Below are 23,419 nucleotides of genomic sequence, written 5' to 3'. Positions count from 1 at the left end.
ATGTGTCAGAAATCTGCTGTTCAGCCTCTTTTGTACCATAGCTCATATATGGAAGAAGTATTTTGTAATTAACTTGAACTTTATTCACTTGAAACCTCCTTCTTAAGAGATGTTTATATTGTTACAATATAGAGTACCTAATGAAGAAAGCTATCCATCTGCAATGGCTCTAACTAAGGTAATAACAAATGAAAAAGCTACCAGTAGACTTAGACATTTTGAAATGAAAGAAATTATTTAATCTCATCATTTAGGTTACACTTCTAAACTTCATTTGAAGTAACATTTTCTGTTTGTCGTAGGGGATGTGTTACTGAAGGTGTTTTTTTTGCAATTATGTATTGGGCAATCTTATCTACAAAATTTATTTTAAACATCACTTCTTCAGGGATTCAACCTCACTATCGCTTTGCTTTGTCTTGCACTTCTTGCCTGATCCATTATTTTAGTGCTGAATTGTAAATTCTGTCTTTTTAGTTATTTGTATATTACCATTCTTTAATTACATAACTTAAAACTTTCAGAAGTATGGGAATTGTCCTTTAAAATTTGCTTTCTTATGAGCCTAAATCTAGATGTACAACTGCAGAAGTTTGGATACTCCAATCTTAAGTATTATTCATTTTGCAATAAGCATAAAACTGAGCAATACCAGTTACTGTGTTTTGTAACTTCTTTGTATTATGGCATGATCTGTCTAATTTTAGTGCTTGTATATTGTTTTTCCAGTTACACCTATAATATACCTGAGATCAGCATTCCAGGATGTTCATAGCTTTCCATGTTATGAGCTTTATGAATGTGCAGATTTATCGACCTCTAGTGGGTTGTTAGGAAAATTACTTCTAATTTAATAAGTGCTAAAGGAAAAAGTTAAAATATTTTTCAATGTTGACTTTGTTTCAATGCTCTTTTTCTTCTGTTTGCAGCTGGATTAGCTCCTGAATGTGTTCTGTTTCTTACCTCAGCAGAATTGCCTATTGCAGCAACTTCTATTAACAACATTCCCAGAACATGTAGCTGAGTTTCTGCTTTTCAATGAACACTTGCAGCTGTAGCTGAGTGTTTTAAAATTACAGTATAGCATAAATTTTAAAAAAGCCTTTTGTGCTGTGTAAGATGGACTTATATTTAATAAACTAGAAAAAGCTAGTAACTTCTTGAGTAGTATGATATAATCATCTCAAGTTTCATAGACCTTTTAGTGCATATTAAATGATTAGAATTTATCAATAATATCCTGAAGCCTTCTATTTCATAAAATAATCACTTAATACAGTATTTTCATGCTGAAACAGCATGTAAAATATTTAATTTCTAGCAAACTTTTAAACTAATTTTAAAACAGAGCTGGTATTTTTAATCATTTAGTTGAAATTGTAACTTTCTATGAGGTGAAATCATCTCCTAACCATGCTGTGAAAGTTTCTTACAGACATTTATTTCACATGAATTAAAATTAAGTACTGACTAGTGAATTCACAATTGGCTGTTTAAATAACAATTCTATATGAAGATAAGTCTTCATATCATGTGCTCAATAATTAAACTTAAATTGAACTTCACTATAATTCTGCATCTGCTACATGTTTCCAAGTATCAGAATCATAAATTAAGCCCTGCTGTAAATAATTTCTTTTTCTATGCAAGTTTGACACAGTAAATAACTTCCATTTTTTATTGTACATTAAATTTTATAGACTTTTAGTAAAGTGGGGGGTTTTACCAGTTAAATTATGAAATACTCCTTTGATTTTTTTTGTATTTTTGAATTGTTAAGAAAAGGCATAATTTTTGGCATTTACTAATACTTTGTGTTTATTGTATAAACCATATTGTTTAAAGTCAAACTTACACAGCAATCAAAAATGTCAAAAAGACCTCAAATTCATATTTTTGTGGGAGCACCCAGTATTCCAAGCCCTCTAGAGGTTTCAGAGCAAAGTGGTTCAGCACCTCCTGCTGAAAAATGGAGAGAACTGCACTGTTTGTGTGATACACATAATCTTTTTTCCGAAAAAGTGAAAGGTGCTGACCATATAGTGTTTCAGGAAGAAAGCTCTATAGTTATAGCAGTTCCTACAAATGATGACAGCTCTCAGCAGTCTAAACAGGGGAGATTGATGGTAGCAAAAGAATATTTGACATCTCTTGTACCTGTGACAGTAACTTGTACCAGCACACCTAAAAAGACTGAAAGCTTAACTTATTCTCATTGTCAAATTTCTATAGATAGATGCATACATGCAAATGTAAATCAGACTGCAGATGAACACCTTCCTCAAAAATTTGCAAAATCAGCTAGACAGGGTAAACAGTCACATGGCTGTTCAAACCTCACTGAAAGAAAAGCCAGTCATTTAGGAGTTAACAGCTCTGACATTTCTGATTTGGTTGCTGGTACTAAGCAGATTAGCATACATCTAAGGTCTGTGGGACAAGGTGTTCAATCAGATCATAGAAGTGATCACCATGAACATTTAAGTCAGTATCTGGATATGTTTTTCCCCAAAAATGAAGAGTCAAAACCAAAAAGAGAACCACGTGATTGTTCAGACCTTGCAGTGTCAGCTGATACTGAATTTCGTAGTATAATGACCTCAAGTCAGATGGCTGTTTTTGCACCTGATCGGAATGAGATGCAGAAAAGAATCCTAAAACTATCGGAAACAAAAGCAGACAAAAAACCTGAAGGAAGGCAATATGATAACTTCCAGTTTAATTCCGATGTTGGAATGTGTCTTAATGCGGCTGAAAATGAATGTAAGGAAGAAGATATAAGTTCCCTTGAACTTTTCAGTTCTGAGGGTGATGGGAAAAATGTTTCCTTTGAAGCTACAAAACAAGAAGGAAGTGCTCAGGAAAATACACAGAAGTCTCAAGAACTTAATATTCCTGCTGAGCAATTTGTAAATGAAATCCATGTTGAACCACTGAGCTCAGGAATATTGTGCTCTCAAGTAGACAGTTCTCATAAGAGCTCTTCTAAAAGAACCCACAAGTATGAAGATTCCTTTCATATTTTTCACTCAGTGTTCAAAAAACAACTGAAATCAAGGAGAGCTAAACTGAATTCTTCTCCAGCTGGTCCTGGGATGACAGTGAATCAAGAGAGCATGACAGAGTTCAAGAAACTTCAAAAGAAAGTATCATTGCTTAAGAATTGCTGCTGCAAAAATAAAAAGTACAATATTTTGGTCACAATAGTGCATCCTTGTCATATCAAAGAAATACAGGTGAAGACTAGACCAAAATCTTCATCTAAAGTTCCTGTAGCAACAATTGTAGTTATTGACCAGTCAGAAATTGAGAGAAAGGTGGTGCTGTGGCGTGGTGCTGCATTTTGGTCGCTCACTGTGTTTCCTGGGGATATTGTTCTGCTGACAGGTGAGAATTCCTTTATTTGCATTATTAAAATGTGGCTCTTCAAAATGCCTGTTTAATGTAGAACGAATGTAACCAGTAATTTGGAACTATAGCTAAGCATTTGAAAGTATCTTTGTTACATCACTTATATTGCTCAATGTCAGTTGGAATTCTCAGTCATCCTGCCAGTGGAACATCAACTGTCCTATAGATGTTTGCACATCTCTTATGTGTAGTCTTTGGTCTGAGACACAGCAGTGCATTGACACTACAGCAGTGCCATAGGTAGTCAGGTGACCTGTCTGCTTTAAAACAGTTGTTTCTGAGAGGTAAAAGTGCTACTACAAACTAGATGTACTAGTTGTTTGATTTATAGGCTTTTTTGTAATTCTCTGATGTTGGACCAGCAGATGGACTGGAAAATTGCAATATTATGTTCAGTCTCAGGATGAGAAATACTTTTCCTCCTGGGAGGGACTTTGTAGCTTAGCACTAGCATCTTGAGATGGATTGTTTATGAACTAGTAACTTACATAGACTGCAGAAATATAAAATGTTGATTGCAGTTCACCTTCTTCCTAACATGTCTCCTAATAAAGAAGATTCTTCCCGATAAATCCTTTGTACTCTTTAATATCTAATAGGAGCAAACCCCTCCCTCTTTAAGAGAATGCATGTCATGTAAGAAAATGCAGTACTATAAAAACAATATTGCACCTAATTTAGGGCTGGAGTTGACCAGAGCTTGACAGCGATCTGGCCATTTAGGTTTTGCAATATGCAAAAAATTACACAATATAAAATTGTTTGATTACTTCTATAGTTTAAGATGCCTGTTTCTCTTTAAGAGTTCTCATGGTGCTTATAGGTAGGTAGAAAGGTAGATATTTTGAAGAGATAGAAGATAAGCTGGGCTTTTTCTTTTCTTAGACATTCTTATCTCAAAATACATAAAAAGTGTTTCTGGGTAATCATAGTACTTTACTAAATGAAACGTTGCACAGTAATAAATTACCCAATACAGTCAGTCACTTTATGTATACAGTATCTGTTACGAGGCTATTGAATATTTCATATGAATTGAAGAATTACATGAAACTACTGAGAAAATTTGATTAACTCATTGCAAATGGTGTTGGTAGATTAAAAAAACCCACTTTATTTCCAAATGATCTATTTCAAACTGTCTTCACATCTATATGTATGATGGTTCTATAGTCAAGAAAAGTATGGTACTCTTCAATATTGTTGATACATGAGTTGATAAGGTTGCTTTTTTCTTGCAGATATAATAATGTATGAGAATCTTTGGTGTGGAGAAATCATGCTGCAATCTACATTTACCAGTCAGTTACTCAATCTGGGGAACTGCTCATCTCTTGATCCAGAAGAATGTAAGATGATAGTGCATAATTTTCCACAAAAATCACAGTAAAATAGCTACTTGAAGTACTCCATTTTGTTGGCAATGCCTCATAATACACAGGATAAAATGGAAATTTGTACCTCTCACTTGCTCACAACGCTATAGGAAAATATGACAGGAACACTTGTGGGTAAGATGTGGACATGATGACATTAGATAGGCATGTGGAGTTTATGGTAAAGTTGAGTGGTTATCATTTAAAACTCTGAAAAACAGAATTCTTTGAGCTTAGTTTAAGAAACAGCAGTTATCCCAGAACACAACCATAAGATGTCTGAGATTCATGATTAAATTTTTTGCGATAATTTTAGAAGCTCAAAGAGCGAATAGATATGTTCAGGGAAAGTAATTCATTGCAAACTATTAAGCACAAAGTCTTTAAAGATACCTGAGCCATGGAGGGTTGGGGACTAAGGGGAAAAGAGAGTGGAAATATCACTGTGAACTTGCGTTGTTCTTGCTGTCTTCCTGATGACCATTATTGCCAGCTGTTTAAGGCAGGTTCTGGGGTACATGACCAAAAATGGCTATTCTTCCGAAGCTATGATAAAAGATTTCTTTCCTATTTTTGGTGTAATTTAAAATATCATACTTAGCTTAGCTTTGGGATATTACCAAGAGGAAGCAGATGAAGTAGAAGGCAAATGAAGTACAGTTTAATTTTGGATCAAGTATTACACATCTCAGAAATTTCTTGTCTTAAAATTATTGTGAAATGGTTTTGGTTTTGTCAGTGTAAATCTGTACCAACTGATAAATTTTATACTTATAAGTTTAAAAAAAAAAAAAAGGCCCTTTAACTTTGTTTTTTTCATATAAGTTTATCCTGTAGTGGATGGTGGTGTTCTTCATGGTTTATTGGCATACATTTCATCAGAATTTCCACACTTTGGAGACATTCCACGAAGGCAAGTTCAGAGACTGGAGAGTGTTCAGTATATGCAGCTAGATCAGCTCCAGCCAAATATATTGGTTCACTCAATCTTGAAAATTATCAACATTGCCATATTAACAGGTAAGTTCAGACATTAGACTTCAGCTTCCAGAATTTCAACAATAGCTGAAACTTAATTATTGATTTTGCAAGGCAATTCTGGTTGTTTGCCATTTCATACACCAATGTAGGGATCACAAGTAAAACCTTAGTAATAATGATCCACTCATGGGAGGCATAGCAGTAAAAGAAATGGAGTTAGAGACAGGAAGGAAATAATTACTGTAGTCAGCTGCTGAAAGGAGATTACTGCACCCTAGTGCTGATCGGTAGCATACATGTCTGTGGGAGAAGCATGCAGATAGTGCCTGCCTCACTGAGGGATTGCAGTGCTTTCACTAAGGAATGAGGACTCACCGGAGACTGCAGTTACTAATTGACTTGTGAGATGGCTTGAGCATCTCCACAGCTCCAATTAGTGTGGTACTCGACCTTCAGTATGATGGAGGATGGACAAGAGATGTGGGTATAAAGTATATAGTATTGAGAGGTGGAATGGAAGGAGGAATATCTTAGATACAAGGAATGTAGGCTTGAAATCTTTTCAAGGGAAGACAGGTGTGTATAGCAGGAGTGCTGAAAAGAGGGAGATACTGCAGTTACAATGGAGGAACATAAATGTATTTTTTTAATGGGTCTTGAAATTCCAGAGGTACATTCTTGCTGTAGACCACTGCTTGAGAAAGGAGACTGGTTTATGAAAATGTCGTGTGGGACAGTCAAGCTTTAACTCAAAGCTCACCTGCCAAATAGCTTCCATGTAAGCATCCTGTCACTAAAGGAGAATTTGATTGCGCTATAAATCATATGTTTTTCAGAATGACATAAGCTATTGATTATTTTAATCTACTGGTTTATGATTTGCTTGCCTTATTTTATAATGGAAATGCACTCTTTTCTGATGTTTTATTTGGAACGTTTCTTTTTTGCTTCTTTGTTTTTTCCTACTTAGAATAGATTTTTAAAGCTAAACATTCCTGGTTTCTTAAGTGCAATATTTCTTTATAATACTTGTGTGCCTTTTTGTACAAGTTCTTTTTGACTTTGAACACCGGAAAATGCACAGTTGAAACTATTAAGATGTGTTACTGTGATACTATTTCTTCCGTGTGGGTATAACAAAGAACTACGTCATGAATGTAATTTGCTTTGGAAATATGAGTTTCCTGTATATTTTTGATGTAAAGATTTCTGTCTCTGAAAGAATCATGGTCAACAGTCCGTGTACTGACTTTTTTGAGTTTATTCTTCTGTCGCATATTCCTTTTCTTCTAATAGCAAATACAGTTATTTCAGGATTCCTTTTGCTGAAGCAATTTTTCATGTTAAAACTGATAATTTGTTTCCATTTGTTCATAATCAGGCCTTACAGCTGTTTCCTAGCATCTTCTCCACCTTGTGAAGTGAACAAAAACAAATTATTTTGGCGCATTCTCAGTGTTTCATGCAGTGTCTTGCCATGTTTTTTTAACATGCTTTGGGCAGTTAAAGACCACTGTTCCCACCTGGAAAAGAAATTTTCATATCTTTTCCCGACATAACTGTTCTGATTCTTTTCTTTACAGTACCACTGTTTCTCAGTGCTTTACTTCAAGCTTTGCACATAAGTTTGATTATATTGCACTATCATCTTGTATTAGTTCTTGTATTAGTAAGATTCAAATTTTTACCCACACTGTCAATATCATGTTTATTTGTTTATGAATGAGAGTTTTGAAAATAGGAGTCTTCATAATTTATTATTGTACATACATCTCAGAACTGTTTGATATTTGAACAAGAACTCTTGCTTTAAAAACTGTTTGTTTATGAAAAATATTATAGTTTCAGTGTGGAACTGAAACTTACAAGCGGTATCCTGGGTAAGAGTGCTGTAGAGATCTTAGTTGTTTCAATTTATATGTACTATTAGTAATCCTCTTAGTGTGCCTTTACATTAGTACAGTTTTCTTTCATGTGAAAACTTCTTGAGAAATGTTTCTTTCAGTGTGTTCCACAGAAGTTACAGGAACTTTAGCTGCCAATTATGACAGTCTGTTGCTGAGAGGTTGAGTACAATTCCTTTCAACTTAGATCAGTCAGGATGAGTGGGAGCTGAAAAATACTCAGGTATCTGCTGTTTCAAAGGGAGGTGTCCAGTTGCTGAGTATTTAGGTGGATAAAGGTAAATTAATATATTTTGTGCATTCCTTCAAACTAAATACATGTTGCTGAAGAAATCAGATTGCTTTCATTCTGTCTTGAAGACATGTAGGTATATTCTTGTTCACTTATAATTGTACCATAAGATATGATAGCAGCATGACTTCATCTTAATATTGAGGCATGTGGGTTTTGTGTGTTTATATGCCTTTTACTGTAGAAGTCATATCATTTCAAACTTTTTCAGAATCTGTGTATAGCTACAGAGGTGGCAACCAAAGAAAAATTATTCTAACAGTGGAACAGAACAGGGATCGACACTATAGGATGGTGCTGTGGGGAGCAGCAGCTGCCTGGTGCCCTCAACTTCAAAGGAAAAAAGGTAGGGTCCTTGTACCTACATGCATCTGTAAAAGGATTTTTGTGATGCTACAAGTATCTTTAAAATGCTCAGCTGGTAACATTTTTCCATTCAAGCTTTAAATACACCCCTTGGCAAGGCAACAAATTTGATACCAATTTTAACATGTCTCTTCTATTTAGAAGTGGTGCTATTAGCAGCAGAATTTGAATGCACTCACTTCAGAAGACTGAGAAAGCATGACTATTTAGAAACTTGAATCTAGACACAAGAGGCACTGGTGCCTAGTTATGTCACTATAAAAACAGAACTGGAGAGTTAACTATATTATCAGTTTTGCTGAGTCTTCCTTATTGTTGTCTAGTTTAGCGTAAATTGCTGTTTTTCTACTTCTGATTTTCAGTCTTTCTGCCTTACTACAGTTCCAGGCTTTATATCCTAATGGTCTTGCTATCTTTTGGAAGAATTGCATAGCCTATGTTTTAGCAGTGACTACTACTGAATTTTCGTTTATTCCTGGCTTTGTTCTTCTAAAATGAGTAAAACTAGTAGGGTTTTTTTAAATTTATAACTTCAGAGTGTGTATTTCCGATCAATGGATACACCTAGGAAGTAAATGCTGTATTAGTGCTGAATAAGTCTGCCTAAAAAGCCAGTTTTTGTATAGAGCAAAATCATAGAATCACAGAATGGTTTGGGTTGGAAGGGACCTCAAAGATCATCTAGTTCCAACCTCCCTGCCATGGGCAGGGACACCCTTCACTACACCAGGTTGCCCAAAGCCTCATCTAACCTGGCCTTGAAAACCCAGGAAGGTTAAACAACCTCATAGTGAATCTTGGCCTATTAAATGTAGACTTTTGCCGAATTTTGCCCGTTCCACTTCAATTTATAAGTAATCTTCACTCCCAGAAATCATTTAACTGCAAGACCTGTCTCTTAAACTACTTGAAGATGATCCAATTTAAGCATTAACCAATTAACTTTACTACATAATACCTAAATGGCTTTTACTTTTGTGCATACTTCAGTGTGAGCAGGTATATACTGTTCATTAGATGCTTGGAAGTCTTATAGAATTTAGTATGTTAGACTATTACACTTTTCAAAACACAGAATTTTAGTTGTTTTGTAGCTGCAAAAAGAAGATACCAAAGGTAATTTCTAAGACACAATAATGTATCATTCTCTGATACTTAAAGCAGAAAAGTGTAAGATGTAGATCTCTGTAGTATTAAGTGTTTATATTTAATGTAAAGCTAGTGTCTTATTCTCCAGCTAGTGTTCTGTGCATCTAGAAGTTTGTGTTTTGATGATTAAAGGATTGTCTGAAATTCAAGATGAGAGTGATTTCTCAACTGTTCAAATACTCAATCACAGATAAACCATGAACATTTGATCCCAGTAAGATACCCAAAAAGATAAATTCCCGTGATACTAAAGCACACAAAGTGCGACAGTTAAATAGTGTAAGTAGGTTACAGGAAGAACATGATGTCCATCTTTGTTCGGAGTCATAGATCAGCTGTGGTATGTGTTTATTGATTGTACTAGCGGATTAGAAACTTCAGTCTTGTAGAAGAATGTATGGAGACTTGTAATTTTTAAACTGTCTGCGTGCTGAAAATAGAAGTTCATAAGACTATATAGTTCTAGAGCACTTAAAATTGTTGTCAGTAAAAGTTAAATTTATTTTTCATCTCTTAAAATCAGTCCAAGCTTCCAGTATACAGTCATCAGACATTCAGTTCGTGCTGTATGCTCATCTAGTTTAGATTACCAAAAAAGAAAGATTCGTTTCATTAAATACATTTCCATAAACTTGATTACTTATAGTTTACTCATGTTTTGTGATCAGTTTTCTAATCAACAGAGGAATGTTGAAGATCTGAATAACAGGTTAAATTCAGATATCAACCAAATCTTGTACCGCAGTTCGACTCTCCTCTACTTCCATATATTCCCTTTCTGTACTTCATATATCCCCTTTTGCCAAGTGCCTCTGTGTGTGTCCTCCTGTTTGGGTTTTTCCCTCAGTGTTGCTCTAGTGTTACTACCTGAATCTTGCTTTGAGCAAGATAAGCATGCTCAATTCTGAGGGGCTGCAAGATCTCTATTCACATATGTGGTGCGTGAAACTAGACTGATGCTCAGAGAAGTTTTGTTGAAATATTTTACGGTAGAACACTGCATCTGACAGCAGATCTTTCAGGAGCTTGTAACTTTAGCAAGTTACCAACAAAAACCATACTAACCCAAACATGAAAATACTAAAACATTCTAATAAAATGCTTATACTGACACTTGAATACATTTTTAAAAATAATCTGTTTTTTTCTAACCTTATTTCCAGAAATTATTATTTTGGTTGTAACTTTCATCTTGAGCAAAAACAGAAAAAAGTAACAGCCTAAATAGTTATCAGACTTGATTAGTATGTGAATACTGGATTCTTATAACAAAGTGAAGGACAACCCAAAATATGTTACTCTTCTCTATTCTCCATTTTTAAAGTATTTTTCTTATTACAGTCAATTAGAAGATGGAAAATGAATTAATATTTTTAAATCAGAGTATTATGGAGACAGAAGATTAAAAAACAGGAACATATTAAAGATGGAAGTTGATTAATGACATGAAGATTTTTTCTTCTAGACATTGCCAGCTTTTCCTTATTAGAGCTGACAAGAAATTTCAGAACTAGTTTCTCTTTGAAAAAGTGGAGCTGTCTTGAAAGCTTGAGTTCAGCACAAGTGAAATGAAAGCATCATTCTGTTATGGGAGGACTCATGCGAAGTTTATAGGGAAAGGAAAAACCATACATGTCACCAGGCTTGAAATAAAGTTGCCAGAGCTGACCAAATGAGAATGCCTTGCTGATTTGTTTCTCAATCTTGTAAGTGACCTTGACTTTCTATAAATTAACCATGGTGTAGAAAGTAAACTCTTCTGTTTGCTTTTTTGTTCTGTAGATCACATATGGGACTTCAAATATCTTCTCGTCCAACATAGTTCTGTCTCAGGTGACTTTGAACTGCACACAACTCCATGGTCATCCTATGAGTGCTTGTTTGATGATGACAAAAGGGCAGTTGAATTTAAAGAAAAATTTCAGAAAAGCAAAACATCCCTCACACAGATGACAAAGCTCTCTGCACATCTGGAGGAAAAATGCTCAGGTAAAGTTATCCATAGCTCTGTAATGTCTGTGCAGTGCATAACTGATCAAAACAGATGTTCTGTTGATACAGTAAAATGCTTTTTTTTGAGTTAACGCAGTTCTGGGAGCCTGAATTAATCTGGAGGCTACTACTCAATACCCAGCCAAAATGCAAATGCAGCCTTCGTTCAGTGAGCCAGAGGTGAGACAGGTGACAGGTGTGGTATGTGGTACCATGCAAAGATGGCTTTGGAACATAGGGAGAAATGCTGCCTTTTGTTGTGCATGCCAACCAGTCTAGTAATACGTGATTAATCACTGAAAGTTTGTTGACTAGTATTTTTCCCAAACCGGAATTCTCTAAAGTAGGCCTAAAATAGCTACTGCTATTGAAAACTTCTTACAAAAGAACAAAGAAGACCTTTTATGCAAACAGTCCCCGCCCCTAGATAAACCTAGAAGATTGCTGCAATTGACATTAAACATTAAGAACTAAATAAAGTTGATATTGCAGCGTTTAACTCTAGTTTATGTCTAAATAGTGGGAAGCTAAATTAAGGCTATACTTTTCAGTGTCTCTGAATTAGCGTGGAAGAAAAGCAATTGGAAATTATTTGCACAATTCTAATCTGTTGACATCTTATTCAGGCTGTTCTGTATTGACGTTTACCACAATAGTACCTAAAAATGTAGTACTCTTATACATTTTTTAATATTTAACCACAATGATTTTTCACTGCATTGATTGTCTCAAAAAATGAGTATGTATTACTAAAGGAAAAAAATCATTAAGTTTTGTTGATAATGATTTTGTTTTGAATCAGCTGTGCAATCCTTGCTTTTGCTTTCAGTTACAAAGAAAACTGAATACATATTTGTTTGAAATGTTGTTTTTGTAGGAGTGGTTCAAGTGAAAGCCCGTATCTTAGAACTGAAGTTTACCATTTCAACTGATCAGTACAAGCAACTCATCTTCCGTGCTGACACTTCACTGGAGTGTGTTTTGGCTTCTCTGCCTATGATTACGTATTCAGGTTGTGCTAAATGTGGTTTGGAACTACAGGCAGATGAGAACATGATCTACAAGCAATGCATTAGATGTTTGCCATACAACAAAGTAAAAACATTCTACAGGTAAACAAAATAAAACTAATGTGAACTATTAAGGAAGTAAACTATGAATTTCTCCATTTTTAAGTTCCCCCATGTATAAAATTCTGTATTTAATATGTGGTTAGAAATTCGTATTTGCCTAATGAATTTTCAAGGAACTGTTCTTGAATTGCAGTATTATATTGCCATTATGTATAGGTGATATTCTTTGTTTACATTTAACTTTTTAGTTTCTTTGAATACTACGTCATACAGTAACAAGGTTTACCAAGTACTATGTCAGTAATCTAAAATGGAGTAGGAGCTTGAGGACCAAAGGAAAACTCCTTGAGTGTCTTGTTTCGGCCTAAGTTTGAAATCATGTGAACACACAACTGTATTTTTAAACTTATCAATAAATTTTAGCCTTGCAGGAATCGTATTAACAAATGTTTTCAATAAACATTCTCATAGAGAGCGAGGATAACTAAATTGTCAGCAGATGGCACTGTGAGACAAGATGTATATGCACATTTTCTTAGAAAATAAACTAAATAGATCCAGTTGATGAAGGAACAGCATTGTTAACTCATTATTCAATTCTTACATTTATCTTGGGCTTTTGAAATGTAAGTATCATAGCAACTTGAAAGACATGTAGGGAGAGAAGGCTGAGGCAATCACAGATGTAATAGAATTCTAGAATATGAAAACTTTCTCCCAAAATTCTTTTAAAAATTATTCTTAAACTATTTCAGTGAGTTTAGTGAATCATTGCATACTCAAGAGTTTCTCACTTGACTCTGATTTAAATACTAGAATCTCATTTGTCTAACAAAGTAGTGACTTAATTTTTTTCCTCTATACAAAATAGTCGTGCATCTTTAAGTTTATATGCTATTTATTTTCCTATGAGGGGGAATCAAGTGCAAAGAGTTTTTTTTTAACTGAAAAGGTTCCCCCTCTGTGTCGTAAGATTATGACCTTTCATGTGGTCCTGAAGGACCTCAATTTACTCTCTCACACAAAAGGGGATAGAAAAATTATAAAGACTTCAAGTGTTTGTGTTCTCAGCATGTAAACACATCTTGATGTGGAACTTAAATGCACAACTTCTTCAGAGAGAAGTCTGTTGTTTTTGCGCTGAAATTTTGCTCTGATGAGTTTAGTAAGAATGCATCTCCTTGGTAGTATTTCTAAATTCTGTATTGTAGGATAACTTGATACGTTAACAGGAGAAAAATCTATCTCTTGCTAAGGAAATAGTTAATAATTTTATTTCTTTTTAACAAGCTAAATATGCTATCCTAGTGTTATTGTGCTACTCAACAGCTTGATATGTCAATGGTTAGTATTAGTCTTATTTAGAAAATTGTATGCACACCCAGTAGAAGACTATACTTTTCCTGTAGTATGCTAATTCATTTTCCCTTATCTCAGATTGCTTTTAATCCCTCAGTATTAGGGTGTAGTAAATTCAGTATGCTCTGTTTCTAGCAATGCAGTGTCTACCAGCATCAACTTGGGAGTAAAATCTGCATATTGTTTTCTACTTATTATGAGTAAGTGTAGTAATACTAAACACTATGGACTTGTTAAAATGTAAGATTAGTCTGTAATTTTATTTCCTTCCTTCCTTCATTCAGGGAATGTAGTAACTTATTAACCTAACATAAAAATTCTTTTATTTTAGGAGTGTGGATATTTACGATATTAAATAGACACTATGATAGGAGAATAGATATTGTGGTAGGATCTTGGTATTTAAGAAACTTACATAGCCTTAAAATCTTGAGTTTCAATATTGCAGGTCAGTGGAGTCATCTCCTGTCATCTTTTTCATTTGAAATGTGGGATCCCAGTTTTGTTAATCTGCTGTGATCGTAATTCTCATCTTGTACTTCAGATGCTGAACACAAAGCTTAAGATAGATGAATGTTTATATGCTTAGATAGCTTTTTTCTGTTAGATGCCCAGAACACTGAACACTTTAACAGTAGCAGTAATCATGAGGCAGAAGATCCTAGAAACTTATACTTTGCATAAAGTGTTGTCATATAATGTGTGTAAATATTTCCATATTCTTTTTGAGCTAGGACAGTATCAACATCAAACTAGAAGACATCATGAAAACTAAGATGAGGAAAAATATTTTGTTTTAGAGCTTACCTTCTAGATTTCAGATCTCACAGATAGGTCCTTGTTTTTTATATCTATTTTTGCCCAAACTTTCAGTTTCCTAGCATCTTTTCCCTGGAATTTGCTATGATGGTAGCATTCTCGTCAGATAATTTGTTCTTTAGTCTATACCAATAAGTGTTTGTCACTTAAAAAAATGAACATTTTAACAGTAGCGGTAATGAGATAGGAGATTCCTAGATACTTATACTCAACAGGGATTGAATCTAACCCTTCTTTAGTAGTGGAAAAGCCCATTTCACTGGCATGCTTCATCAAATCTGTATACAGGTACCAAAGACTACTTACTCGGTAGCATCTAAGGAATATTTTAGTAGAACTATGTATGCCTTTAGTGAAATTTAGCTATATCCTCAAACAAGTTTCTAACTGGTTTACAATTATTTAAATTCACTGTATTGAGAACAGTGATATTTAAGGAATAACATTAATCATAAAATTGCATTTTCTGTGGTGCTGGTGAAATAAAATTATCAGTGCTAGATTCTGTTTTGAAGGCTGTGAAACTTTCTCACTATGACAGTTGACTCTTGTTGAAATAAATAAGATGATCTGAAAGAAGACTTAAATGACCTTGAGAACAGAGTCGGAACTGAGAAACAGTTAGTCAGTATATGATAATCAGGAATGAAGCAAAATTAATCTTTCCTAATGCATCACTTGGTTTGCAAATGACATCTGTGGACTATACTTGCCTATGGTTTTGAAAGCTTTAAATTTTGCAACATCTTTTAGTACATTACTCTGCAAACATATTTAAGTTGATTTTACTGTTTCCAAAACGTTAATTTAGTATTTCTGGAAGTCATAATAATTTTCATTTACTTGAGCATAAATGGTCTAAACCAAAATACATTTGTTCAGAGATAAAATAGCAGTTGCCTACACTTATTTGGAAAGCTGAACACATAAGTGTGCTGTTGTTAAGCTTTCTCTCATGAAGGGAGCCAACAATCTTGAGTGACTGCATAATCTGGGCCTTGGTTTCTGTCTAAACCAGCAGATTTGAAATAATCCCGCAGGCTTCCCCAGACATGGAGTTCTCTTACCTCTTTTGCTCACTGAAGATTATGAAATTAGCAGTAGCTTTTTAGATTAACAGATGTCAAATCAAGAGATTTGCCTGCTGGGGAAGTGGCATATTAGCAGTCATTTGCCTTCGTGCCTCAGAGATGTTCAGATTAGTCTTGCTAGGTATATTCTGCATCATGCTAACTAAATCTATTAATAACACTTTCCAACTGTCAATATACTGAAGTGTACTGGCTGACTGTCCTATTTGACAACGCAGCTCTCCTGGTCTCTTGAAGTGGCTGCTCTTCTTTCATTTCTGCTGCCTCTGCAGTGAGCACGTTGTATCCTGTTGAGAGCATCTCCCATTGAAAATTTCTGCACTGAAGATGATTGTGTTTTTAACATATACACAGTCTTGATATTGTTCCAATATTGCTTATAACCAGAATTTACATTATTGTGATTTGTCCTGATATTTGCTATTTTAGTTTTGTTTTTTTCTGTGGGATGGTCAGGATATGAGCATTGAATCCTACTTTAGTCAGAACAGTGCAGATTTTCTAAGAAGTGTGAGGATTGTGATGCTGCAGATGTTGCAGGTCAAATTGCTCAATAGTCTCAGGAAAGTCAAAGAGCATGTGTTGGGGAGAGGCTGCATCAGCTGTGTAAACAACTGGGCTTAGTAAAATCACTTAGAAGCTTGAAAGCAAGCAGGAACTACCTATTGAACATCACTGTAGAGGACTGTTAAGGTGTCATCTCACAGAAGCATAGCAAAAACCAACAGCAAGGACTTATTTGGAGGAACAATAAAAAAGGTGTGGTGTTGGTAATGACAGGTTGGAAAGAAGGCAAATACTTGAAATACAGGGAATACCTGTACTGAAGAAGGATCATTTCTTACCAGTTGATTGTAAGATTGATTATTCATTCAATATCACTTTTGAATCATGTGAAATAGCAAAATGTGGGAAGACCAGTGCTTGTGAGACAGCAGTCGCTAGCCTGGTTCATTTTAGACCTAACAGGAATACTATTGATCATATCCTATGTAGAAAATGATTTCCAAGAAGAGGAGGGATTTTTACTTGTTTAGTGGTGTGTAAAACCATTTGGCATTTGTCATAGAACAAGACATACTATCTTGGTGTTATGTAGTGGCTATCAAGTGGTGCATTAAGACAGACAATATTAGGTGATGTTGATATAGGTGATAGAATTCCAAGGGATATATCTAAACTTGTCTCCCTACTTTGCACTTCAAATCTTTATGTACTCTTTGTATATTTGTAGATACATATACTTACATATTAACATCCATACCTTAAATATGCAAAGTTCAAAGCCATAAATAACATAACAAGAACGGCACTGTTATGAAATGAGTGCTGCCTTCTAGGAAAAGACCACTGCTAAAGCATTTTCTGCAGTTGTCTGAATATAAGGTTTACTTGATAGCTTTAGAAGTTATTTTAACATTGAGTACTAAATTCAGTGTATATATTTCAAACTCATTCCAGTTCTACAGATTTGACAGAGGCAAGCGCATAGAGATTTTTCTAGTTCTTGATGTTATGTTGGGCGGTAATATTACATTCTATTACTTTTACTCAGAAACTTTACTTGAATCAAAAAAACATAGCAGCTAACTTTCAAGAGTCTTTTGTTTTCTAATCTAGACCTGCTTTGATGACAGTAGAAGATGAAGGATATGAAATTTATGTTCATGTGATGCCTGAGTTGATGGAAAAAATCTTCCTCAATATTCCTGCAGACTGGCTGAAGAGATTAGTAGGTACTGTTTCATGAATTACTTGTGATAAAAACAGTCAGCAAAGTTCAGAATCGAAGTAAAACTTTTAATTATTGACTGTTTAGAATTGGGATGAGATGGTTCTGGAAATATGATGATTGCTCATATTATATGAGACTTAGAATACTTCAGTTGCTGTCTGACAGACTCAGACGTTCAGAGTAGAGGTAGCAACAAGAAAAGGTGAGATGGTATGAATGTCTATTGTATGTTATATAACTAATATTCAGTAACAAAATAGATTCCTTATTTGCAAAATAGAATCTCTTAGCAGTTTTTAGAAATAGCTGACATGCTTTCATGATGTGAATAACTGACCAGTGTTTGACAGGCTTCCTTTGATACATTCTTTTTGACTTCTTGAGAGATGGTTTATGTGATTCACAGGTGTTACAGTGTAATGAAAAACAGTCTTAGCATGTTGTTCTTAAAAAAAAAAAAAAAAAAATTAAAAACAAAAGCTAATTTTCTATTCAGATGTTGAGCTGTGCTTCCAGTAATTCAGTGTAGCTTTCATCGAGATAGAACTTGTAATGTTAGGTGCTATTATGAAAATAAAGAATAAATTGGATTGTTCTATCTTTTGCAGTGCCCTCTTCAGATATAACCTACAGCACAATAGTAGCAGATCTGTGTCATTTGCTGCTAGCAGACACGGAAGCATCCTATTTGTTGGAAATTAGAAGCCATTTTGTGCTAGATGAAAACAGCTGTCCTTTGCAAAAGGACTTCCATCTGCTAAATTTTCATCTTGATCTTTGAAGCATTGACCTCTGCAATAACTGAGAAACAGACCATAGGAACACACAGATGGCAAACAGAAGAAAAATGAATTAGCTCAAGGAAGCAAATTTTCTTAAAAATACAAGGAAGGATTTCATTTTTAATTTATATTAAAAAAAAACCCAACCAGAAGTACTGGTATAGAATATCTGCTAGTAGTATATACTGATGCTGTAATACTGATAAATTGTCATAAAATATATTTTTATACATATATTTTTATCTTAAACTGTTACTGGATATGTTTTCTTCCCAGACAAGTTCACTAGTATTGAGACTGAATTTTTCTCAGATGTGGCAGATTAGAGTAAGACAGCCACAACTCAGTAATATTATTTTAGTTACACACTATTTTGTCTTATGCTGCACACTTTCTGTAACTTGGTTATGTCTTTGCTTGCTTTGCTGTTGTTGTTGCTTTCCTTCTTTTAACAGCAGAATTTCTGCCATTTATCCTCAGCAATTTTGCTACCGTTAGTTGTTCTACAAAAGAAAACATCTCAGTGAATCTAATTTTGTGTATGTATAAGTTATTGCACCAATTTAATTAAGAGGTTTAAACTGGTACATTCTTTCATGGACCCTTTCAGTGATTTAATTGTTATAGTATTTATTGTTGTAGCATTTATCCAGTATAAGCTGGCAAATAAACTTAATCACCTTAAGCCAAATGTAATCAGTTTAACAGAGGTCTGCAAAATTTTCTCCCAACTTGATCAGATTTAGAAATTTATTTAATTCTTTTTAAAGTCTGTGTATTCTGATAGTGATTTTTATCAGCAAAAGACTGAGTAAATGATGACTGCTCCTGACTTGATAAAGTAAATGTAACTATTACTCTGTGAAACTGAGTAAATCCATAGAACAGTATTTTTCTAATACAAATACTGCAAAAATGATTGAATATATAGATGAGTATTTTTCTCTGATGTATTAATTGTGCCTCATAGAGACTGGTAGAAGCTGTATGGTATGAAGCATATTTACCATCTGGCTAAATCTTTGCAGATATTTACCAGCACTGTTCTCATTTAGGAAATCAGTTTCCACATACACTTTCAACTATCCTCAGGCTTCAAACACAGAACTATTCTCAAAACTGAATTTGATAAATCAAGTTGTCAAAGGCATTGTAATGCAAGTAATGTGACTGTTGAACAGCTTTCATATGCTGTTTCTTGGAAGTGGCTACTTGCAATTGAATAACCGTGTTGCTTGGTGCTGGTTTGGATTCTGTTGAATCTCATGTGAAATCTATTTGGACTATTGGGGTTTAATGATGTTGATTAGAGCTATGTGTAAGCCATGTGTTATCTTGTGTACCAATAAAGGGAAAGAGTAATGTCAACGGTTCAATGTCCAGCTGGAGGCCGGTGATGAGTGGTGTTCCTCAGGGGTCAGTACTGGGGCCAGTGCTATTTAACAACTTTGTTGGTGACATGGACAGTGGGATCAAGTGCACCCTCAGCAAGTTTGCAGATGACACCAAGTTGTGTGATGTTGTGGACACGCTGGAGGGAAGGGATGCCATCCAGAGGGACCTTGACAGGCTGGAGAGGTGGGCCTGTGAGAACCTCATGAAGTTCAACAGGGCCACGTGCAAGGTCCTGCATGTGGGTCGGGGCAATCCCAAGCACAAGTACAGGCTGGGCGGAGAATGGATCGAGAGCAGCCCTGAGGAAAAGGACTTGGGAGTGCTGGTAGATGAGAAGCTCAACATGAGCTGGCAATGTGCACTGGCAGCCCAGAAAGCCAACTGTATCCTGGGCTGCATCAAAAGAAGTGTGGCCAGCAGGTCGAGGGAGGTGATTCTGCCCCTCTACTCTGCTCTCCTGAGACCCCACCTGGATTACTGCATTCAGCTCTGGAGTCCCCAACATAAGAAGGACATGGAGCTGCTGGAACGAGTCCAGAGGAGGGCCACAAAGATGATCTGAGGGCTGAAGCACCTCTGCTATGAAGACAGGCTGAGAGAGCTGGGGCTGTTCAGCCTGGAGAAGAGAAGGCTCCGGGGTGATCTTATTGCAGCCTTCCAGTACTTAAAGGGGGCCTACAGGGAAGCTGGAGAGGGACCTTTTACAAGTGCGTGTAACGATAGAACAAGGGGCAATGGATTTAAACTGAAAGAGGGCAGATTTAGATTAGATATAAGGAAGAAATTCTTCACTCTGAGAGTGGTGAGGCACTGGAACAGGTTTCCTAGAGAAGTTGTGGCTGCCCCATCCCTGGAGGTGTTCAAGGCCAGGTTGGATGAGGACTTGAGCAACCTGGTGTAGTGGAGGGTTTCCCTGCCCATGGCAGGGGAGTTGGAACTAGATGATCTTTGAGGTCCCTTCCAACCCTAACCATTCTATGATTCTATGTTTCTGATGAGTCTGGCAGCAAGAGAGAATTCTAAGGATTATTGGATGACTTTGAAGAAATGGATTCTTAGCTGAAGTTTCACAAGATCACTTATCTTACTTCTGTATTTAACTACTGGTGTACTGGTCAATCTGGTCAAATTCTGTTGACGAAACAAGCTTGTGCAGCTCTGCTTCTCATAGCAAACAGTCTTCTGGTTTAGGCTTTAGCCATCTTGTGATGAAATAATTCCCCAGTATTTTTGTCTATCTCTGAAACAGTCTCTGACAGCTTTGTCAGTGAGCATAGAAATACTGGTCTCATGCCAGCAAAATCAATTTCCTGCTGTGCCAAGATGCCTGAGCCTGGTATAAGAAAGACAGCACAGTGACACCAAAAACTATGCTCAACACTAGCTCCACTGGTATGTAAATCAGGTGAAAATGTCAGGACGAAATCTCAAGAAGAAAATAAGTAGCCCTGTATACAAAGGAAACACTGCAGAGTCTTTGTGGAGGAACACTAATTTCCACAATGTTGAGCCTATGGCAATGGAGAAAGCAGTCATAGAAGAGACTAGTTATATCTTCATCTGATGATCAAGAATGAAAACTTACTTTTGCTACTGTTAATAAATTGTGTTCAAGATAATATGGAAAATTACAGCTTTGTAAAAGGAGAATTCAAGAGGCTTGTGATGGTTGAATTTCACCTTATTGTAAAAGCACTTTTTATCTTTAGTTTCTTGTGATCTGGCAAAAATAGGATGATGTTGTCCTAACTCATCACCTTGGGGAAAGTCCTAAGCATCTGCCTTCTGTACCTTATTCTGACTATACTTTACTCAGTAGTGTCTGGTTCTAGAATGAGGATTTCTTAATGCCAGGGAAAACTATGTTGAAGGGAAGAGCAATTTTGGTGTTTGGATTTAAATGAGGTATTAGCACCAATGCTGATCCTGTATGAGTGAAAACATTCATAAAGATTGTATATTTTCTTTGATTCCTATCTTCACTTTAGTAATTATGTGTAGAATTTCTAGGTGTCCTGATGCCTTGTGTTTACTACTTCAGACTTTTCTCACTGCTTTTCAGACAGGAAGCCATTTGACTTGGTGCCTCCATCTAGCAGAGATTTCTTCTGAAGAAGCTTTCTCGTCCTTTATCACCTGTAATGTGTCTTGTTCACTTTCAGTTTCATCAAGCTGCTGCTTTTAGAATGTACTGTTACATTAGGAGCAAGCAATTCTCAAATCTGTTGGGTCTCTTGTTTCCTCACATAAAGGAAGGATAGAGTCATGGAGATGGTAGTGATCATTAGGCTTCCTAAAAGACTAGTATAGGTATAATTTTAATAGGGAGAGAAGATAAGGTAGAGAGTGATCCACAAGGGAATATAAGTAAATATTCTGCAGGAGGAGTGGTAGGGCTTCTCCAACATCCTGTTCTCTAGAGCAAGAACGTAATCATTATTTGTGTCTGTTCTAAAACAGTGGTAAATTGCTGCTCCCTGTTGTTTGACAAGGTTGTACTTTCATTAAGTTATGGACTAGATTTATTGCAGAGCTTTAGAAATTCCTATATTTCTCAGTAGTAACGGCAAGTATTGAGGAAGGTGTCACATTTTGTATGATCTCATATCTGTTTCTTGGATGGGGATTTTCTGTGCCATGCATCTTCGTAAAAGTTTAAATTTTTTTAGATGAAAAGAAGCACTGTTAGGCACTGAGAGGTCTTGTAATCATTCCTTCTCCTTCATATCTGTATGTCTCAAGCACAAGACCAGATGGATGATCTGTAAAAGGCAGTAGGTAAAAAATTTTGCTCTATTATGTGACAATTGATAACACTGTATTAACTCTTTTTTAAATAATGTTTCTTGCTTTACTGGAGTAAGGATCTTTCTTATTTACTTCTCTTGGATGATCTTCAGCAAAGTCAATTACGTTAGTAAGTGCATTTGAATATGGTTCTGCATGATTTTAGCTGGAATTATTAAACACACAAACTGGAAGTATTAGTACTTTAATGTATAAGAAGCACAAAGGAAAGAGACAACATTAGCACAATGCATTGCTTTATTACTTGGACTGTGCTGTACATCAAGTCAGACAGGTGACTTCTCACTTTGGAGGTATTTATGTTAATAGACACTGTACATCACACGTGTCTTCCTGCACAAACTAGTAAACCTGTCTGAAACATTCTTGACAGCTTACTTTTAAAGTCTTTAATGTTTATTAATATGATTTAAATCATAAATGTGTTTGGTAAAGTTGCTTTTTTGTATTAACGTAGTTATCATGGAGTTCATATATAGCTTTCCTTTGCAGATCAAACGTATTGCCTATTAGATTGGGTTTCATGGTTTTGGAGGAGTAGAATTTGAAAACAGCTCTTTGGGATTGGGGATGATGGCATTACTCATTTAACAAAGGCATAATGGGGGTTGAAGACTTGGAAGAATTCAATTAAATATAATGAGTGTAGGCTTATCTTATATCCAGTGGGGCAGTTAGCAAGACAGACTGAGGATACCATGTAACACTTCAAATGGGAGATCAAGTGAAATGGAGTCTGTTATCTTACAATTCCTCCCAGATACATTCTCATTCATAATATTTCCTTTAGATAATAACAATATTATCAAAACGTAAAGTGTTCTCATCTCTTCAGAGAAGCCTCATTTTTTAAATACATTGAATTAATTAATCTTGTATCCTGTTT

The 23,419-nt window shown here is 35.4% G+C and overlaps 1 protein-coding gene across 1 annotated transcript; it reads left to right on the top strand.

Annotated features, from left to right (window-relative positions):
- Positions 1-1,739: 1,739 nt before the first annotated feature.
- Positions 1,740-18,464, top strand: SHLD2 (shieldin complex subunit 2). Its single transcript, XM_009980632.2, has 8 exons — positions 1,740-3,387; positions 4,653-4,760; positions 5,613-5,807; positions 8,176-8,310; positions 11,262-11,468; positions 12,349-12,583; positions 17,434-17,549; positions 18,157-18,464. The coding sequence occupies exons 1-8, from the start codon at positions 1,869-1,871 to the stop codon at positions 18,327-18,329; spliced, it is 2,688 nt and encodes an 895-aa protein (XP_009978934.2). The 5' UTR covers positions 1,740-1,868; the 3' UTR covers positions 18,330-18,464.
- The last annotated feature ends 4,955 nt before the right edge of the window (positions 18,465-23,419 follow it).

Source organism: Tauraco erythrolophus, chromosome 9, assembly GCF_009769465.1.
Source record: "Tauraco erythrolophus isolate bTauEry1 chromosome 9, bTauEry1.pri, whole genome shotgun sequence".
Lineage (NCBI taxonomy): Eukaryota > Metazoa > Chordata > Aves > Musophagiformes > Musophagidae > Tauraco > Tauraco erythrolophus.
Note: the sequence above shows the minus strand (reverse complement) of the source record. Positions and strands in the feature narration are given on the sequence as shown.